Below are 18,325 nucleotides of genomic sequence, written 5' to 3'. Positions count from 1 at the left end.
CTGACCCGGGGACTTTTTCCCTGGTTTCTGGTCTCTAACGACCGGTGGACTCGTCTGAGTGTGTGCAGATCAATAGCGTCATCATCCTGATCATTTCTCTCCGTAGAACCGCCAGTACGAACCTTTCCAGGGGGCACCTCGCTGATTCAGCATCTCAACGACTCTCCGTCAACTTTTAGCACAATAAGGCCCGCCTTCATCCGACTCAGCTTCCGAACGGGATCAAATTTGGCATCGTCTGTGGGAACACAACAACCTGTTCCGGAACGTGACGATGGAGGAGTCTGGCCGCATTCACGTCACTATGACCGCTGGAGAGTACGAGCTCTTCAAGGAGGCCAAAAGGTTGGCAGCCTTTGAGAGACAGGCAACTATCTCACGACCACGACAAGCCCCTGCTGAAGTTTCCAAGGAGCCCCTCCCTGTTTCAGATCGGGGTTCCAAAAGAAAGCAGCCTGAGGTATTTCCTCAACATCCTTATCGTGAGCCCGGTATAGGATATTATCAGACAGAGCCCCAAGCACAAAGCCTTAAGAAGGAGTAGCCTCAAGCATCTATGGCTGAGAGTTCACTGCCACGGCATTCGAAGAAGGGAAAGGCCCTTATCATACCTGAGGTGTTCCCCGAAGATCCGGACGAGAAAGTACCTTTCTCGGCCAGGATTCTAAATGAAAGACTGCCTAAAGGTTACAGAGCCCCGTCGATCGGAGAATATGACGGAAGCAAGGATCTGGAAGAGCACTTGCGAAAATTCAAAAACGCAGCCCTGCTGCACCAATATAGCGATGCTGTTAAATGCAGAGTTTTTCTGAACACTTTATTTGGTTCAGCCTTAAAATGGTTCGATGGGTTACCTCAAGGGTCCATCACCTATTTTCTGGACTTCAAAACGGCTTTTCTGCGCCGATTTGCTAGCAGCAAGAAGTATCAGAAGACAGATCATTGCCTTTTCGCTCTAAAGCAGGGGCCAACTGAGCCCCTGAGAAGTTATATCAACCGCTTTAATCAAGTGGCTCAAGATGTCCCCACTGCCACTTCAGAAATTTTGATGAGCGTCTTTTCCCATGGATTGGGAGAGGGAGAGTTCTTCAGAGATCTCATCAAAAATCCCGCTCGGAATTTTGATGTGATGGTGGAAAAAGCTGCTTCCTACATCAAGGTGGAAGAAGCACAAGCAGCTCGAAGGAAGGCCGAAAGAGCACTTTCTTCCACCAACAAGCAAGAAAGAAGAGTGCCTCAACCATCCCCTCAACCTCTACCGCAAGTCCGGGAAGCCAGACCTGCCTTTCATCACGGGCCCGAAATTCGGCCTACCCCTCGAGTTGCTGTTGTACATATCCCCCGACCAGGGCCAGGGAGTAATCGGTATTGTACCTATCATAGGTCACGTACACATGATACTAACCGTTGCTTTCAGTTCGCTCGAGACTCCAAGCGGGTTGCCGAGATGGGATTGCCTCCTCCCGAGTTAGCTCCTCAGTTGATCAAGATGATGGAGGAACAAAGGGGGGCAAGACAGGTCGGACAACCTCGCCCCGACCTCGCAGGACCTAGCACTCATCAGCCTCGCCGGGGAAAAGAGCCAGAAGGATAACGGGAGGTCGAGAATAGAGGCAATGCAGCTGTCAGAGAGATCGGCATGATCTCTGGAGGGCCGACTGATGGAGATTCTGGGAGGGCACGTAAGTCTCATGTTCGGCGCTTGGAGGTTCATGCCGTCGGATGCAGTAAGGAGCAAGCTGTTGGCCATGTTATTAGCTTTGGGCCAGCAGACCTGGAGGGCCTAGAGTTGCCTCATGACGACGCGCTTATCATCAAAGTCATCATTGCCAATAGCCGAGTGGCTCGGGTTTTTGTTGACACTGGGAGCTCAGTCAACATTTTATTTAGGACTGCATTTGAAGAGATGCAGATTGATGCTGCTGAACTTCAGCCAGTAGCTACATCTTTATATGGATTCACAGGCAATGAAGTGAAGCCTATGGGTCAGATTAAGCTGGCTATATCTTTGGGCACCGAGTCACTGGTGCGCACAAGGAGGAGCACGTTTATAGTAGTGGACTCCCCTTCCTCTTACAACATTATCCTAGGGAGGCCCGCCCTGCATGAATTTAGGGTTGCTGTCTCGACCTTTCACCAAAAAAATCAAGTTTCCTGTGGGTGAGCAGGTCGGGGAAGTTAAAGGAGAACAGAAGGTTTCTCGGTGGTGCTATATTGACATAGTCCGAGTTGAAGCTCGGAAAAATCAAAGGATGCAGGATGGAGGTGTTCATGTCATTCAAGAGGAGCCTCTCCCTATAGCTGAGGAGCCCATCCCTTGGGAAGAAGTACAATTGCACGCTGAGCGACCTGAAAGTCTGACCCGGGTGGTGAGCGACCTTCCTTCTCCCCTCAAAGAAGAATTAATTCAGTGTTTAATCCGCAATCGGGATGTCTTTGCCTGGTCTACTGAGGAACTTCCTAGAATCAAGCCAGAGGTGGCTGAGCACAAGTTGCATCTATTACCTGACTCCCGACCCGTGAAGCAAAAGAAAAGAAATTTCTCAGCTAACCAGAATAAAATAATAAGAGCCGAGGTAGATCAGCTCAAAAAAGCAGGACATGTTCGGGAAGTTCAGTTCCCATCCTGGCTCTCCAATGTAGTCTTGGTAAAGAAGCCCAACAATAAGTGGAGAGTATGTATAAACTTCCGGGACCTGAACCGGGCTAGCCCCAAAGACTGCTATCCTCTACCCCGGATTGATCAAATGGTAGATTCCACAGCCGGATGCGATAGAATATGTATGTTGGATGCCTACCAGGGGTATCATCAGATACCTCTAGCCCGGGAAGATCAAGAGAAGGTTAGTTTTATTACGGCTGACGGTACTTTCTGTTATACTGTCATGCCCTTGGCCTCAGGAACGCCAGAGCCACATATCAGCGAATGATGGATAAAATCTTCCGGGAGCAGATCGGGCGAAATGTGGAGGTCTATGTAGACGACATACTCATCAAATCCCCGCTGGCCGAAACTTGATCAAAGATGTGGAAGAAATATACAGGACTCTCCGACAGTATGGGCTGAAACTCAATCCCTTGAAATGCTTATTCGGGGCTAAAGGAGGAAAATTCTTGGGTTACCTGGTGACTAAGCGAGGAATAGAAGTCAATCCTGAAAAAGTGCAAGTGCTCAAGGATATGCAGCCTCCTCAGAATTTAAAAGAAACTCAGAAGCTGGTCGGCAGAATAACAGCCCTGTCAAGATTCATTTCCAGATCTGCAGACTGGGCTGTTCCTTTTTTCAAGGTGCTAAGGAAGGCCTCCAAGTTCCAATGGGACGAAGAATGCACTAGAGCTTTCGAAGAGCTGAAGAAGTATCTGGAGACTCTTCCCTCTCTCTTTAAGCCAGTTGTAGGAGAACCCTTATGGGTTTACTTGTCAGCCACCCCTGAGGCTGTAGGGGCAGTGCTCGTTAAATAACATGACAATGTACAACGGCCAGTGTATTTCTTCAGTCACTTATTGAAAGGAGTCGAGGCTCGATACACGACCCTCGAGAAGTTGGTTTATGGATTGGTCCTTATGGCTCGGCGGTTACGACCTTACTTTTTATCGCATCCAATCACAGTCTTAACCAATAGCACCATGGGAAGAGCACTGACCAATATAGAAGTTGCGGGTCGGCTTATTAAATGGGCCACAGAGTTGGGAGAATATGACATACAGTATCAACCTCGCACCGCTATCAAGGCACAAGCCTTGACAGATTTCTTAACAGAGATACATCAAACCAACCCTGAAGAAACGTGGAAGATCTATGTAGATGGGTCTGCTAATCATCATGGAAGTGGGGTCGGAGTCTTGGTAATATCTCCTCAAGGGGATATACTTCAGTTGGCGGTTCGACTGAATTTCCGAGCCACTAACAATGAGGCAGAGTATGAGGCTTTGTTGGCTAGGTTGCAAGCAGTCCGACATGTTGGAGCAGCTCGGGTAATCATCTATTCAGATTCCCAGTTGGTGACTCAGCAGGTTACCGACAACTTTGTTATAAATTGTGATAAATTGCAAATGTATTGGGAAGCTTATGAGAAGATGAAGGCAGAATTTGCAGAGGTCACTGTAACAAAGATACCCAGGTCGGAGAATGAGTGAGCAGACAAATTAGCAAAGATGCCCAGTTCCTTAACTACTTGGGTGCTGGATTGGTCAATGGCACAAACCTTTCTGATAGCCCAGATAGATTTGCAAAACAATGCAGAAGCAACTATTGATTGGCGAGCACCCGTGATCAGTTATCTCAGGCAAGGTATCTTACCTACAGATCCCGAAGAATCTCGATTGATAAGAAGGCAGGCTCATGCTTATGTCATGATTAGGGACCAGCTCTACAAGAGGTCCTTCTCTCGACCCTTACTTAAATGCTTGAGTATGGAGGAAGCCGACCAGGCCTTGTGAGAAATACATCTGGGATGCTGTGGCAATCATGTAGGCGGTCGGACATTATCTCGCAAGGTGCTTCTGGCCGGGTATTTCTGGCCTACTTTACAGAGGGATGCTCACAAGTTGGTGAACACATGCTTGTCCTGCCAGAAACATCAAAACCTGACACATCAACCTACAGCCCTGTTGAGAATGTCTATAGTGTCCTGTCCTTTTAATCAATGGGGCATCGATATCATGGGACCATTTCCAACGGCACCAGGTCAGAGGCATTTCTTATTGGTTGCCGTGGACTATTTTTCTAAGTGGGTAGAAGCAGAAGCCCTGGCCCGGATCACAGAAGATGCGGTCATTCAATTCTTGTGGAAGAACATCCTGTATAGGTTTGGTATTCCTCACAAGCTGGTGTCTGACAATGGAAGGCAATTTCAAGGACAAAGAATCCAGGCCTGGTGCAAGGGATTTGACATAACGCAAGCCTTCACTTCAGTATCTTATCCTCAAAGCAATGGTCAGACCGAGGTAATCAACAGAGATATAGTGCGAGGTTTGAAGGTCAAGCTGGATCATGTCGGAGGCAATTGGGTGGAAGAGCTACCAAGCATTCTATGGGTCTATCGTACAACACCTCGGGAAAGCACAGGTCTAACACCATTTCACCTAGTTTATGGCAATGAGGCAGTGGTACCCATAGAAATTGGAGTGTCGTCGGTCAGAAGGACACTATATGATGAAGGAAACACGGAGCGGCGGTTAGCTGAGCTGGATCTTATTAGCGAGACCCGCAAACAGACGGTGGCTCGGCTGGAGGCTTATCGACAAAGAATGAGACAGAATTACAATAGAAGAGTAGTTCCCCGATTCTTTGGAGAAGGAGATCTAGTCTGGAAGCAAATCAAGCCAGTGGGGGACGTGACTAAGCTAGCACCACAATGGGATGGACCTTATAAAGTCATTAAAAAGTTGGCATCCAGAGCCTATTATTTACAAGATGAACGGGGCAAGAGGCTGAATCGACCCTGGAGCGCTAATTACCTGCGACCTTATCAAGTTTGAAGAGACAGGCCGAGAAGTGCAGACCGAGTGATAAGTCGAGCTGTGACATGTCACAGATGGGGGTTAGCAGACCGGGGAAAGGCAGATAGGAGAAAGCGAAAGATGTGAAAGCAGAAACTGTATGTCCTAGTACTTTCTATAACGAAGTTAAGCAATGTTAATAAAGCAAGCCTTGGAAGGCAAACAGATAAATAGTAAAATACTTTACAGGCAATTCTCAAGTCATTATGTACAAGAAGCCAAAAAATGTCATTCGAAAGGAGCAAATATCTCATCCGGTATCTCTTTGAGGATCCGATCATGGTCTAAGAATTCAGGAGGTGGAAGGGATTTTAAATAGTCTTGCTCGTGAAGTTGCCGCAGAGCCCCGCCCGCCCCATAGATAGCAGATGTGGAAAAACGATGTCCCACCTGTGCACAAAATTCTGGAGAACGCAGATACATAGCACGGTTTTGCAAGCAGCGACTGTTCTCCTCTTCTCTGTAGATCGCCAGAGCTGTTGACACGCCCTCTGTGGTGGTCCTAGCCTGAGCCAATTCACTTCTGGCAGTGGCCAATTCTGTTGCTTGGGAAGTCAGTTGGGTCTCTTGAGATTTCAAAAGGGCCTCCTGCGATTTTAACTTTTGGTCCTGATCTTGCACTAGAGTCTCGGTCGCACGCAGTTTCTGAACCACCTAGTCCATAGCTCTTTGATGTTCCAAAGCCTGCTGATTCATACTCTGTTGGTGTACATTATCAGCCTGACTTTACTTTTCCTGGAGATCTCTAAGTTCGTGGTTGGTTAGGGCTAGGGACACTTCTAGACTATTCTTCCTTCTGGCCAAATCTTTTATTTCTGCTCGCAAAGCATGGCTGGTCTGGGCAAGATCATTCAGTTGCAATTCAAGTTCAGCAACATGGTCTCGCAACATCTTATTCTGATAATGAGTAGCATGGAAGGAATGGTTCACTATCATAGATTCTGCACAGGCCTGGGACATACAATAAGTATCTGATAAGAGCGGGAAAAGCAACAGTTGGGAAATGTTTAAAGGTTACCTTGATATATAACTCTGCAAATTGGTCCATCTGGGTCGGGGGAGGCAAGGAATCCATATGCCGCAGGCTTTCTTCCCATAGAGTGGCCAGACGACCTTTTATCTTTAGGGAGCTGGTGGGAACATCTGTCTGAGACCATTAACTGCTCCTCAGAAGGAAGAGTAGTGCAATAATTCTGATAAATAAGCGGAGGGGGTCCTGAGGGACCCACGGCTGAGCCTGGAGGAGCTGAAGGCTCGGCGGTTGCACCAGAAGGAGATAAAGAAGGCCCCTGATGAGGTACTGCAAGCGGGATAGTGGAAGGTCGTTCTGAGGGGCCAGCTTCATTGTCATGAGCGTGCTATGAGGTGGAAGGATGAGCCAATGGGGGCTCGGCCTGATTATTGGATGAAGTAGGGGGATCAGCTACATGGCTCAGGATTGGAGGTGGAGTCACCTGAGGGGATGGAGGAGAGACAGCTGTATTTGGAGAAGGAGAAGGGATAGATGCTGGGCCGGAGTCGGACATCGGGCGAGGGGCTCGGCGCCGACGTCTTTGAGATAGCGGCTGATCGTCGGAGTCAGAATCATCGGAGGACGACCGAGCCCTGCGTCTAGAGGGAGTTGGGGTGTTTTGGCTCAGGCGTTCATTTGTGGCACGAGCCCTGCGAGCCGCCTGAGAAGCCTCTCTGAAAGCAGGACTGGCAAGGGAGACGCTGCCTGTTCTTCCGCCAAGGCCCATAAGTCTTTCACCAAGGCCCTGACCGGGGATATAAGTGGCTCGAGGAGGACTAACCGAGGGTATTGGTGTTGGGGGAGTAGGTCGGGTCGTACGTGGGGCCCGGGGGCGAGCGGGAGCCCGAGGGCGAGCAGGAATAGCCGGTCGAGGTGGACGAGCAGCCCGGGGGTGAGCGGAAGTGGTCGGTCGAGGTGCACGAGCAGTCCGAGAGCGAGTAGGACGGGTCAGTAAAGAAGGTTGGGCAGTAGGAGACCCTCGCCGAACAGGTCTGAGCGGAGGATTGGTCGATGAAGCCCCACCAACTGAGGTTGAAGACGAGTGGGGAAGTGCTCTTCTCTCCAGGATAACTCGGCCTCGCCTCATTATCTCCATGTCACTCAGAGGAAGGGGATGAACTTCCGAAGCATGGGTTAAGGCTTCAGCTGCATCGGGTAAAATGTGAAATTACCATAGAAAAGATAAAATACCCACGAAATGATGATAGAAAGGAAAGAGAAGCTTACCCAGGGAGCGAGGCGTCTCATGGGTCAGATTGCTCAGGTGAAAATAGGATAATAGTTCTTCAGATAGTAGACGCATTAAATTTATGCGCCAGCCGGCCAGGCGAGATGAAGCTTCCAAGAAAGAAGAGTCAAGATGAAATTCTCCCAGTTCGGGAGAAGAAGGAAGTAACTGTTGCCATCGCAAGGGCCACTCCACGTCGCGGGGAAAGGCAATGAAGAAAAATTGGTCCCTCCAGCTCGGGTCAGAAGGCGGTAGGGATGAGAAAAAATTAGTTCGAAGACGGGGCTGGAAACGAAATGTGCCTTCTTCCTATCGTCGTAGGGTGAAGAAGCAATGGAATAAGTGGGCGGACCAGGATATTTCGCACACTTCACACAGAATTACAAAGCTGCAAAGGATTCTTATGGAGTTGGGTGTCAGTTGCCCCAAAGGAATATGGAAATAGCGGCCTATGTCGGTAAAGAAAGGATGGATAGGAAGATGAAGGCTGGCCACGAATTGTTCTCTAAAGAAGGTGCTAGAGCTAATAGGGGGATTGAAGAATTGATGTATTCCAGTAGGGATGATCACTTGCACGTCATCTTCGACCCCATAAGTGTAACGTAGGTCATCTCGAGCACATTCATCGAAAGAGGAAGAGCTGGGATAAAATATCGTCACCAGAGAAGAGAGAAAAGAAGGGGACGCCATAAGAAGCGAAGACGAAAAGAGGAAGGATCAAGAGAAAAAGGATTGAGGCGGAATCAGCAGGAGTAGGAGGGATTCAAGTAAAAGGAAGAAGAAAAGGACGTTTAACGTCGCAAGTTGAAAGCGAGGAGAATATTTATAGGCGCCCAGCAAAGGGGTGATTTCGTCAGATTATCATCCACTGGCACAAAATAATGGGCGGGAACAACGAGAGCCGTAGGATCAGCCTCGGAAATAACGCCTAGGGGCATACTTGGAAAAGTACTGGCACGAAGTACGAAGAGGCGGACCTCGGGAAAAGATACCCAGTGTTCTTAAAAAAAGTAATCGCGCTTTCCCGAGCTGGCTTATCTCTTAAATAATGACCTGTATCTGAGCAGACCTGGATAGCGAGGGGCCCTGGTCTACCTTTAATTTCCTGGTTTTCTTCTATACAGACCTGGAGTAGGGTGGATCCTGGCCTGTACATAAATTTTAATTTCTCGGTCTTCAAATTAGACCGACCTGTAAACGAGGCCAAGGATAGATCGAGGTGCAAGACTAAGGCGGAATTAGCAGAGGTAGGTAAGGAGGCAGGTCGGGAAATTAGAGGGATCCCTGACCAGGGGTAAGTGAGACCTAAAATAAAGGGCCGAAGCACGAACATGAGAAGAGCCGATTATCAACAACAGTAGATCAACATATTATCAGCCGATTACTATGATAAAAGTCAAGGGCCCGCTACTAAAGAATACCATGGGAAGCACGAACATGCCAAAAGAAAGATGAGTCTATAAAGATGCTGAAATAGAAGTAGAGTTGGTTAAGTACAATTTTACATTGAGATATGCAATATAGGGTGCCACTCTAGGGGTGGTTGTCCACGGGAGCCGAGTCATCAACAGTAGGGTCCGCCGGAGGCTTAGGGGGGCAGGGAGCAGGGTCAGCCGGAGGCTTGGGCAGAAGGAAGAAGTCGTCATCATCCTTAAAAGAGGGGAAGGACCCATCAGGAATCTCATCCATGATGCGACCTATATCTAAAAAATCTTCCGAAGGGACAACTAGAATCATATTCTGTTCAAGCATTTGACGAGCTCCTCCGCCCACGCCGCAGCATACCATGAAATTCATTAGATCTCCCATTTTCTTCATGAAGAAGGGGGAGGTAACATATGCTTGTCTGTAGGCCCTCAGCCGACCCACTTCGCCTACCAGATAATCAGCCAGCTTAGTCTCTGCTTTCTCCTTGTCAGCGCGGGCTTGAGTCAGGGCTTCTTGACTTTGGGAGACATCCTCTTGAATTTTCAGAAGGTCGACTTGTACAGATCTAAGAGTTGCTTGGCCAGCCTCCCACTGGCTCTGAAGAGTTTTCTCCCGGTCGGAGCTAGAAGCCAGTTGACCTTGGGCTTCTGCCAGGGTCTTTTAAAGACTCTCCCGGGTTTCTTGCAAGCTAGCCAATTGAGCATCCTTCTTCTCTAGCTCAGCCGCTAGCTCTTGGCGCTTTTCTGCCTCGGAGGCCAACTCCGATTCACTTGTCTGCAAAGCTGCTTCCAAGGCCCTTATCTTGTCAAAAGCTGCGTGAGAAATATCGCGGGCCGATTCGGCAGACTCTCCAATTAAGCGAAGATAGTGCGTCAGATCTCCGGGAGTTGGGTTGAGTGGATCGCGGGGAGTTAGGGGCAGCTCTATTTCCTCCAGACGAGCCTTAAGCACTTCATTTTCCCTCTGCTTGTGTTGAAGGGCACTTAAGTTGGCGGAGCAGGCCTGTGTCAGGTATAAGAAGAAAGGTTATAAAAGATTATAGCAAAGAAGCGTGGGTGTAGAAGAAAGACTTACAGCAACCATCTGACAAGCCGTTTGGTCTAGCCCCCCCCCCCCCCCCCCCCAAGCGGAGCGTTCTTCCAAAACTTGTGATTGCCGGAGCGCCAGGAGGCCGCTAGGTCTCCCTCTAACTCGATCAGAGCAGTAAGGGGAGGAGTCCCATCAGTAGTTTCTGTGGTGACCCCCGAGCCTGTGGAGGAAGGCACGCACCAAAAATCAGTAAAGGAATATTTCTTGCAAGTTTTCCTCCGGGATCTAGAGGTAGACGCGGGAACATCTAAGGGAAGGGAGGCAGATGGAGTGGCAGAGCTCCCGGGCTGGTCCACTAAAGGTAAAGGTGGCTGACCGGGAGAAGAAGCTGGCGCTTGCAAAGAAGCCTGCTCAGGAGTTATATCTCGACCGGGAGCCAGGACTGATATGCGGGGCGACACGACAGGAACCTTAGGCCCCATAGTGCTCTCCCAGGCAGGAGAAGCAGCTGGGATTTCCAAAGAGCGAGGGGCAGCAGAAGAGTGACGACTGGAAGGGATAGGCGGGGGTGACACTTGAATAGCTGGAGTCACTCTTTTTCTCTTGCGTTGGAGTTTCAGGCGTTCAGCCGGTCGGGGGAATGCCACTTGCCTCTTCTCAACCTGCTCTCCAACGGCCTCCCCGACTTGTTCTTCAGAGGCTTCCTCAATCTGCCCCGCCGTGGATAGATCAGCCTGTTCTACAGCAACCAGGCCTTCCGTGGGAACCACATCCAGGGGAAGCGCTGAGGAAGTTCCTTCCTGGGTCGTCGCAGGCAGAATAGGTGGTGGAGTAGAAGGAGCGGATTGCGAAGCAGAAGGACCAGACCGGGAGGAAGCTCCTACACCTTGTCTAAGCGCCTCACCAAGATTTTTCAAATAAGAGGCAGACCGGCGCTTAACATCAGAGGAGTAGGCTCGGTACATGGCAGCCTCTGTGATAAGGAAGAAAGATACCTCAGTTAGCGAATAATAGATGAAAGGAAAACGGGGTCTTACCAAACGGAGCCCAGATGTCCTTCTGAACAGGGCTGAGCCCAAACAAATATAGAAAGCCTTCCAACAACAACACAGAAAAGTTAACAAGTACGCCTCGAAGTGCTTCGGAGGCAGGGACACAAGAAGGCTGGTGTTGATGTACAGGGAGGTCGGCCGGGAGGTCGGGGCGCCATTGTATGGGCCCGACCAGCGGCTTGGGCAGTCTGACAAAGAAAAAACGAGATTTCCACCCTTCGTTCGAGGAAGGCATGTCCGAAAAGAACTTGTAGCCGGGCCTATCTTGTACCATGAACACTCCGGGCTCCGAGCGTTTGAAGGAATAGAAGTGGTGAAAAAGATGAACAGTCAAGGGAAGTTGGTATACGTGACAAAGAATCACGGTGCCACAAACTGCCCTAAAGAAGTTAGGAGCAAACTGAGAGATGCAAATGCCAAAGTATTCACTCAGGGAAGAAATGAATGGATGGATGGGGAAACGAAGACCTCCTAAAATCTGGTCTCTAAAAATGGTCACAAACCTTCCGGAGGGTTAGTAGGATGCTCTTGCGGTGTGGGAACTCGGAGTTCATAAGCATCACTAAGGTGCAGGTCCGAGCGAATCACGGATAGGTCATGGTCATCTATATCTGAAATGAAGCAGGAATACCAAAGAGTGGTCTTACCATCAGCCATTATCAGGGTAAAGAGGGTTGAGGAAGAGATTAGTCGTGGAGGAGAAGAGCGCTAGACGGAGAAGCTTAGAAGAGGAAAGGTGCAGACGCCGGAGAAGTCGAAGCAACAGGAAGCAAGCAGCCAAAACGCGCAAGGCAATGACTGCGGATGGCCTTTAGGGTTTATAAAGGGAGTTCTCCTAGGAAATATCGAAAAGAAGAGTATCTTTTTGGGTGAAGCGCTTAAAACCGTCCGATCGTCGAAGAACATACCCTTATGGGAAAGCGTGTACAAAAAGGAGTGGCGTGAGCGGCGTCATTCTGCATAAGCAATAAAGGCAGAGGACAGGTGTCGACCTCCTAGAAGTCGTATTAATGATGAACGTGATAAGGAAATCATGATATGAAGTAAGCGTACGGAAACGCTTACCACACGCTTTTTTGGGGAACCGTGGAAGAAAAGTAGCGGGAAAGAAATTCAAATACAGCAAGGCCAAGGCTAAGTAAAGCGTTAATATGGTTATCTTCACAACACCACTAATAATATATTTTTTGACAGAAGTCGAAGCTCTTCGTGTAGTTCCCGGTAGTTGGTTCGACCCCCAGGCCGACGATGTGTATACTGAGCGGGAGGTCGCCCCCCCTCGGTCGGTTGTTCCAGACTCTCGTCCCAGTGCGAGTTATAAGTGAGCTCTGCTCTCACGCCCAACGACCGAGCTGCTCGGTCGGCTGTTCCAGACTCTCGCCCCAGTGCGAGTTATAAGTGAGCTCTGCTCTCATGCCCAACGACCGAGTTGCTCGGTCGGCTGTTCCAGACTCTCGCCCCAGTGCGAGTTATAAGTGAGCTCTGCTCTCACGCCCAACGACCGAGCTGCTCGGTCGGCTGTTCCAGACTCTCGCCCCAGTGCGAGTTATAAGTGAGCTCTGCTCTCACGCCCAACGACCGACCTGCTCGGTCGGCTGTTCCAGACTCTCGCCCTAGTGCGAGTTATAAGTGAGCTCTGCTCTCACGCCCAACGATCGAGCTGCTCGGTCGGCTTTTCCAGACTCTTGCCTCAATGCGAGTTATAAGTGAGCATTGCTCTCACGCCCAACAACCTTCCCGGTTGGCTCAACCACTTTCTCGGTCAGTATATTTTACATACATATGAAGCGAAATACAATACGCCTTACAGGTATTGCTGGTTACTACTATGTGGGCAAGGGGCAAGAAGAAAGCGAGGTACGCAAAGTGCTTTTGTTATGTTTTCTAGAAAGGTTAAAAGAATGCAGCGGTTTTATAGCGATACAGACTGCTGCTTACTACTATGTTGGCAAGGGGTAAGAAGAAAGCTAGGTACGTAAAGTGCTTTTGTTATGTTTTCTAGAAAGGTTAAAAGAATGCAGATGTTTTATAGCAATACAAACACAGACACTAGAATGAAGGAATACAGTTATAGAGCAGAAAATAGGCTTCATTTCATAAAGCGGGATTCATAAAAAGGAACATTTAATAGCGCTCTCAATTGCTATCGGACCCGGATACTTGAGGTCCTTCCTTTAAGCGAGTTCTCGCTTGAGCCAGCTCTATCTGGACACGATCAAGGGTGGCCCGCAGTTGATCAATGGTGGCGTTTTGTAGTTGATTCTCCTCCTTCAAAGATGTCACCTCATCCTCGTGCTTCAGCTTCAGATAGAGGATATGATGGAGTTGAGCGTGAAAGTTTGCTTGCGCTTTCATCTTCAGGGCCATTTCTGCCCGGGTCCTGCATTTGGCCGCTCGCCATAGCTCTTTCGGTTCCCTGCAAAGAGAGGTCTGTAGATCCCGGCTCAAGGTCATATCATGTAAAGCCTTCTCGGTAAAAACCAGCCGGCGACGCAGAGCAGACAACTCGGAGGATTCCATGAACAAGTTAAGGAGCAGGTATAAAGAGAAAATGTGGATAGGAAGGGTGAAGTGCCCCAAATCATTTATACATAAGAGGAAGGTGAAAGGACTCTCTTGGAACCGGAGAAGACGCTTGGAAACCAGTGTAGCAATAAAGATAGACCAAACTCGAAAGTCGAAGAGTCAGTGTGAGCATGAGGGGTGCCCGGCTGTCGCACAGGTCTGCTGAACGCCAAATAGGTCGGCAAAGGAATCAAGAACATGATCTAGTATTCAAAACACTGGGGTCTAGTCAGTCGGACTAGAGCCTCCTTCGACTAGACTTGAGGGGGAGGCTTGTGATACAGTGCATGAATGTGGGGTCTGTGAGATGATATGGCACGGAGTCAAAGCCACAGAAGGGTCAAAAGTCACGCCAGCATGGAGGTCAGAAGTCTAGCCCCCGTGGCTAATCAAAAGTTACACCAGCCTGGAGGTCAAAAGTCTAGTCGCCGTGGCAATGCCATCGTGGAGGTCAGGAATCAGAATTACAAGGAGGTCAAGATTTCGGCCCACGTGGCTAAAGTCAAAGCTTTAGTTGATGGACTGGTCAAAGGACAGTATTTACGAGTTGGGCCGGATCTGATCTCAAAGGGAATCAAAAATGGACCCGACCCACAGGGCCAAATTCAATTGAGGATCAGACTCATGGGTCAGGTATAACCAGAGATTGGGTGCGACTAGGGGGCCAGCTTATTGATTGGATAGGTATATCGAATAGGACTTCCGATGAAGCGATACAGGTCGGGGAGCCGATCCAGCGTGCAGGTTGGGACGTTCATACCATGGATAACAGCGGACAGATGCAGGTCAGGGAACTGATCCAGCGTGCAGGTCAGGACGTTCATACCATGGATAACAGCGAACAGATGCAAGTCAGGGAACTGATCCAGCGTGCAGGTCGGGACATTCATACCATGGATAACAGCAGACAGATGCAGGTCATGGAACTGATCCAGCGTGCAGGTCGGGGCGTTCATACCATGGATAACAGCGGACAGATGCAGGTCAGGGAACTGATCCAGCGTGTAGGTCGGGACGTTCATACCATGGATAACAGCGGACAGATGCAGGTCAGGGAACTGATCCAGCGTGCAGGTCGGGACGTTCATACCATGGATAACAGCGAACAGATACAGGTCAGGGAACCGATCCAGCGTGCAGGTCGGGACGTTCGTACCATGGATAACAGCGGGCAGATGCAGGTCAGGGAACCGACTCAGCGTGCAGGTCAGAACGTACATGCTCTGGATAGCAATAAGTAGATGCAGGTCGGGAATTAGACCCAGCTTGTAGGTCGAAACATACATGCCTTGGATAGTAATAAACAGATGCGGGTCGGGAATTAGACCCAGCTTGCAGGTCGGAACGTACATGCCTTGTAATAGCAATAAGCAGATGCGGGTCGGGAATCAGACCCAGCGTGCAGGTCGGAACGTACATGCCTTGGAATAGTAATAAGCAGAGGCGGGTCGAGAATCAGACCCAGCGTGCAGGTCGGGACGTACATGTCTTGGAATAACAATAAGCAGATGTAGGTCGGGAATCAGGCCCAGCGTGCAGGTCGAGATATACATGCCTTGGATAGCAATAAGCAGATGCGGGTCGGGAATCAGGCCCAGAGTGCAGCTACATGCTTTGGATAGCAATAAGCAAATGCGGGTCGGGAATCAGCAGGTCGTCGGGATGTACATCGAATGACGCAGACGAAGGTGGGTCAGGAGGTCAGACACTACATGACAAATAGGCCTGCAAGGAATCGTAACCACCTGTCAGAGAACAATCATCACATGTCAGGGAATATTCTAACGGTGAGAGGCTCATACTCCTCTTGGTTCCTCCGCCAGCCTATAAGAAAAAGTCACGTGTCGACCACCGCCAGACAGAGCCTGACATCCGACATTCCCTGACATTCAGCAGGTTCCAGAAGCCTCAGTTGCAGTATAAAAAGGGATGTTTTGTCCCTTACGCAGATACACTGACTCGTCATTTCCTACCAGTCTTTTACTTTTCTTCCTTTCTCTGTGATTTCTGGGGAAAAAGTACCTGATTTGAGCGTCGGAGGGCCTGACCCGAGGACTTTTTCCCTGGTTTCTGGTCTCTAACGACCGGTGGACTCGTCTGAGTGTGTGCAGATCAATAGCGTCATCATCCTGATCATTTCTCTCCGTAGAACCGTCAGTGCAAACCTGTCCAGGGGGTACCTCACTGATTCAGTATCTCAACGACTCTCCGTCAACTTTTAGCACAACAAACCCCGCTTTCATCCGACTCAACTTCCGGACGGGATCACTCACTATTTAAAATTACTATTACTTTTTATTATTTATAATTACTATTTAAAATTATTCATCTTCTGTTCACTAACTCTATAGATATATACGGGGTAGGACGGGACGTCTATTTTTCATGTAAATGAAAAACAAAGACGTGCCGTGATTTCAGAAAAGGTCACTTTTGCCCCTAAGTATTACATGTATTTTCAGTTGGGAAAGACGTGAGGGCGACCTCGATCGGCGATCGCATCCTTCAATCTGCTCAATCAGATCTATAAATTCCTCGCCGAGAGTGCCGGAAATCTGTGCATTCCGATGTCTTCTCCTCCAATGGATCGCCTGTTCGTGTTCCTCCCTCTGCTTTCGTTTTTCTTGGTAATTACAGTTCGATCTGTCTTCTTTTCTTTGCTACAATTGACGTGGCGACGCTAACTTCCAGTTCCTCTGCTTCGGCAGCTTCTTCGCGCTTCGAGTGATGCGGCCATGTCTCCCCAGGAAGCCTACTGGCGTACTGTCCTCCCTACCACTCCCATGCCGAGTGCCATCGCCGATCGTCTCTCTCTTGGTCGATCTCGACGTTGCAGCTTTTGAGATTTTGTTGATTGAACAGTGTGGTTTGTTCGATTCGTTGATGGTAAATCTGTGTTTGGCAGGTGCGACAGTGGGGAGTGAGAAGACGACTGTGAGTGTTGGTAAAGGGAAGCCCGGCCGCGGCACCACCGTCAACGTCGGCGGCGGACATATGACTGCCAAGAAGGCCAAAGGCAGACCGTCACCGTCACCGATCGTCCTTGTCAATTACGCGGCGACTGAGGCCCAAATCCATGACGACCCCAAGGTCGCCCTGTTCTTCCTCGAGAGCAACCTCCGCCCTGGCGCCGCTATGACCGTCCATTTCACTCGAACCAGCGCCTTCCGTGCAGCCTTCCTCCCGCGGAGGGAGGCTGACGCCATCCCTTTCTCGTCGGCGAGGCTCCCGGAGATCCTCGACCGGCTCTCCATGAAACCCGGTTCGCCGGAAGCAGAGACGACTCTGAGCACGCTGCAGGAGTGCGAGCGCTCCGCGGCGTCCGGCGAGAGGAAGCTCTGCGCGACTTCGCTAGAGTCGATGGTGGACTTCAGCGTCGCCAACCTCGGGACGCGGCGCGTAGTAGCGGCGTCGACGGCGGTGATCAAGGCAGGGACGCCGCTGCAGACGTACACGATCCAAGGGGTGAGGAAGACAGTGTCGGCCGAGGGGAGGCTGGTGGCGTGCCATTCGATGGAGTACGCGTACGCGGTGTTCTACTGCCACACGTCGGCGGCGAGGGCGTACATGGTGTCGCTGGTGGGGGCGGACGGGGCGAAGGTGGAGGCGGTGGCGGTGTGTCATACCGACACCGCGGGCTGGAACCCCAACCACTTGGCCTTCAAGGTGCTGAAGGTGAGTCCAGGGACGGTGCCAGTGTGCCACTACCTGCCGGAGGACAACTTGGTGTGGAGCCGCAGGAATTAATGGAGGTCCATTGAATTGCTGCTCGACTGTCGCCGGAATATGATTGTGCCACGTGGAGTCGACGTGGAAAACTATTATAAATTATGATATTTATCAATGCCACGTGGAGGTCAACTGCAGTAGGCTGTCGCCGTAATATGATCATATAAGTGTGGTTGTGAGAGTAATGGTTGTAGTTTATGATATTTATCAGTGCTACGTGCAGTGTACGTTGTAAATATAGTATTTGGACATAATAAAGTTATATGTGTTAAATATATTTCCATATTTTTAATTTTTATTTTTTTGCATTAATTTTTTTTTACAATTAAAGTTCATACGGATGATCCTACCCAAAAATAGGAGGATGGAAAATTGAAATGTGGCTACTATGCTGGCTAGTTGTATAATACATTCCGCTCTATAAAATAAGTGTTCTTGTCTAGAAGCTGAGGAGACGAACCTGCCGGTGTGACGTGTCTGGAAGGTTGACCGCATCCTCTTGACCCGGTCGATGAGCTGTCCTCTACGTTGACCAGATCGTCAGAAGTCCTCCTCCGGTCAACTGTACCTGTATCCAGCAACCGGGTTCCCCCGGTCTCTGGTACCTCGGTGCTCGAGGCGAATCCCACAGATGCATAAATATCCGGATAATAATAGAATATTGAAATAAATGCAAAGAAGGTACGAGAACGTACCCTGGCCCAGGGGGGCGCCCTCGGATGGATGAGTGAGCTGGTCGTGAAACTGACCGAGTCGTCGTGACCCGGAAGGGTGGATGCC

The 18,325-nt window shown here is 49.7% G+C and overlaps 1 protein-coding gene across 1 annotated transcript; it reads left to right on the top strand.

Moving 5' to 3' along the window:
• Positions 1-16,285: 16,285 nt before the first annotated feature.
• On the top strand, positions 16,286-17,822 carry LOC121981138 (BURP domain-containing protein 3-like). Its single transcript, XM_042533510.1, has 3 exons — positions 16,286-16,443; positions 16,525-16,633; positions 16,722-17,822. Exons 1-3 carry the CDS (start codon positions 16,384-16,386, stop codon positions 17,561-17,563), a joined length of 1,011 nt encoding a protein of 336 aa, XP_042389444.1. The 5' UTR covers positions 16,286-16,383; the 3' UTR covers positions 17,564-17,822.
• The last annotated feature ends 503 nt before the right edge of the window (positions 17,823-18,325 follow it).

This window comes from Zingiber officinale, chromosome 5A (genome assembly GCF_018446385.1).
Source record: "Zingiber officinale cultivar Zhangliang chromosome 5A, Zo_v1.1, whole genome shotgun sequence".
Lineage (NCBI taxonomy): Eukaryota > Viridiplantae > Streptophyta > Magnoliopsida > Zingiberales > Zingiberaceae > Zingiber > Zingiber officinale.
This window is presented reverse-complemented; position numbering and strand designations above follow the sequence as displayed.

Bases quoted from the DNA above. Each gene is read 5' to 3' on its own strand.
- LOC121981138 (XM_042533510.1), top strand. From the start codon at position 16,384: ATGTCTTCTCCTCCAATGGATCGCCTGTTCGTGTTCCTCCCTCTGCTT. The intron at 16,444-16,524 runs GTAATTACAGTT...CTGCTTCGGCAG, and splicing joins CTCTGCTTTCGTTTTTCTTG to CTTCTTCGCGCTTCGAGTGA. The intron at 16,634-16,721 runs GTCGATCTCGAC...TGTGTTTGGCAG, and splicing joins CGCCGATCGTCTCTCTCTTG to GTGCGACAGTGGGGAGTGAG.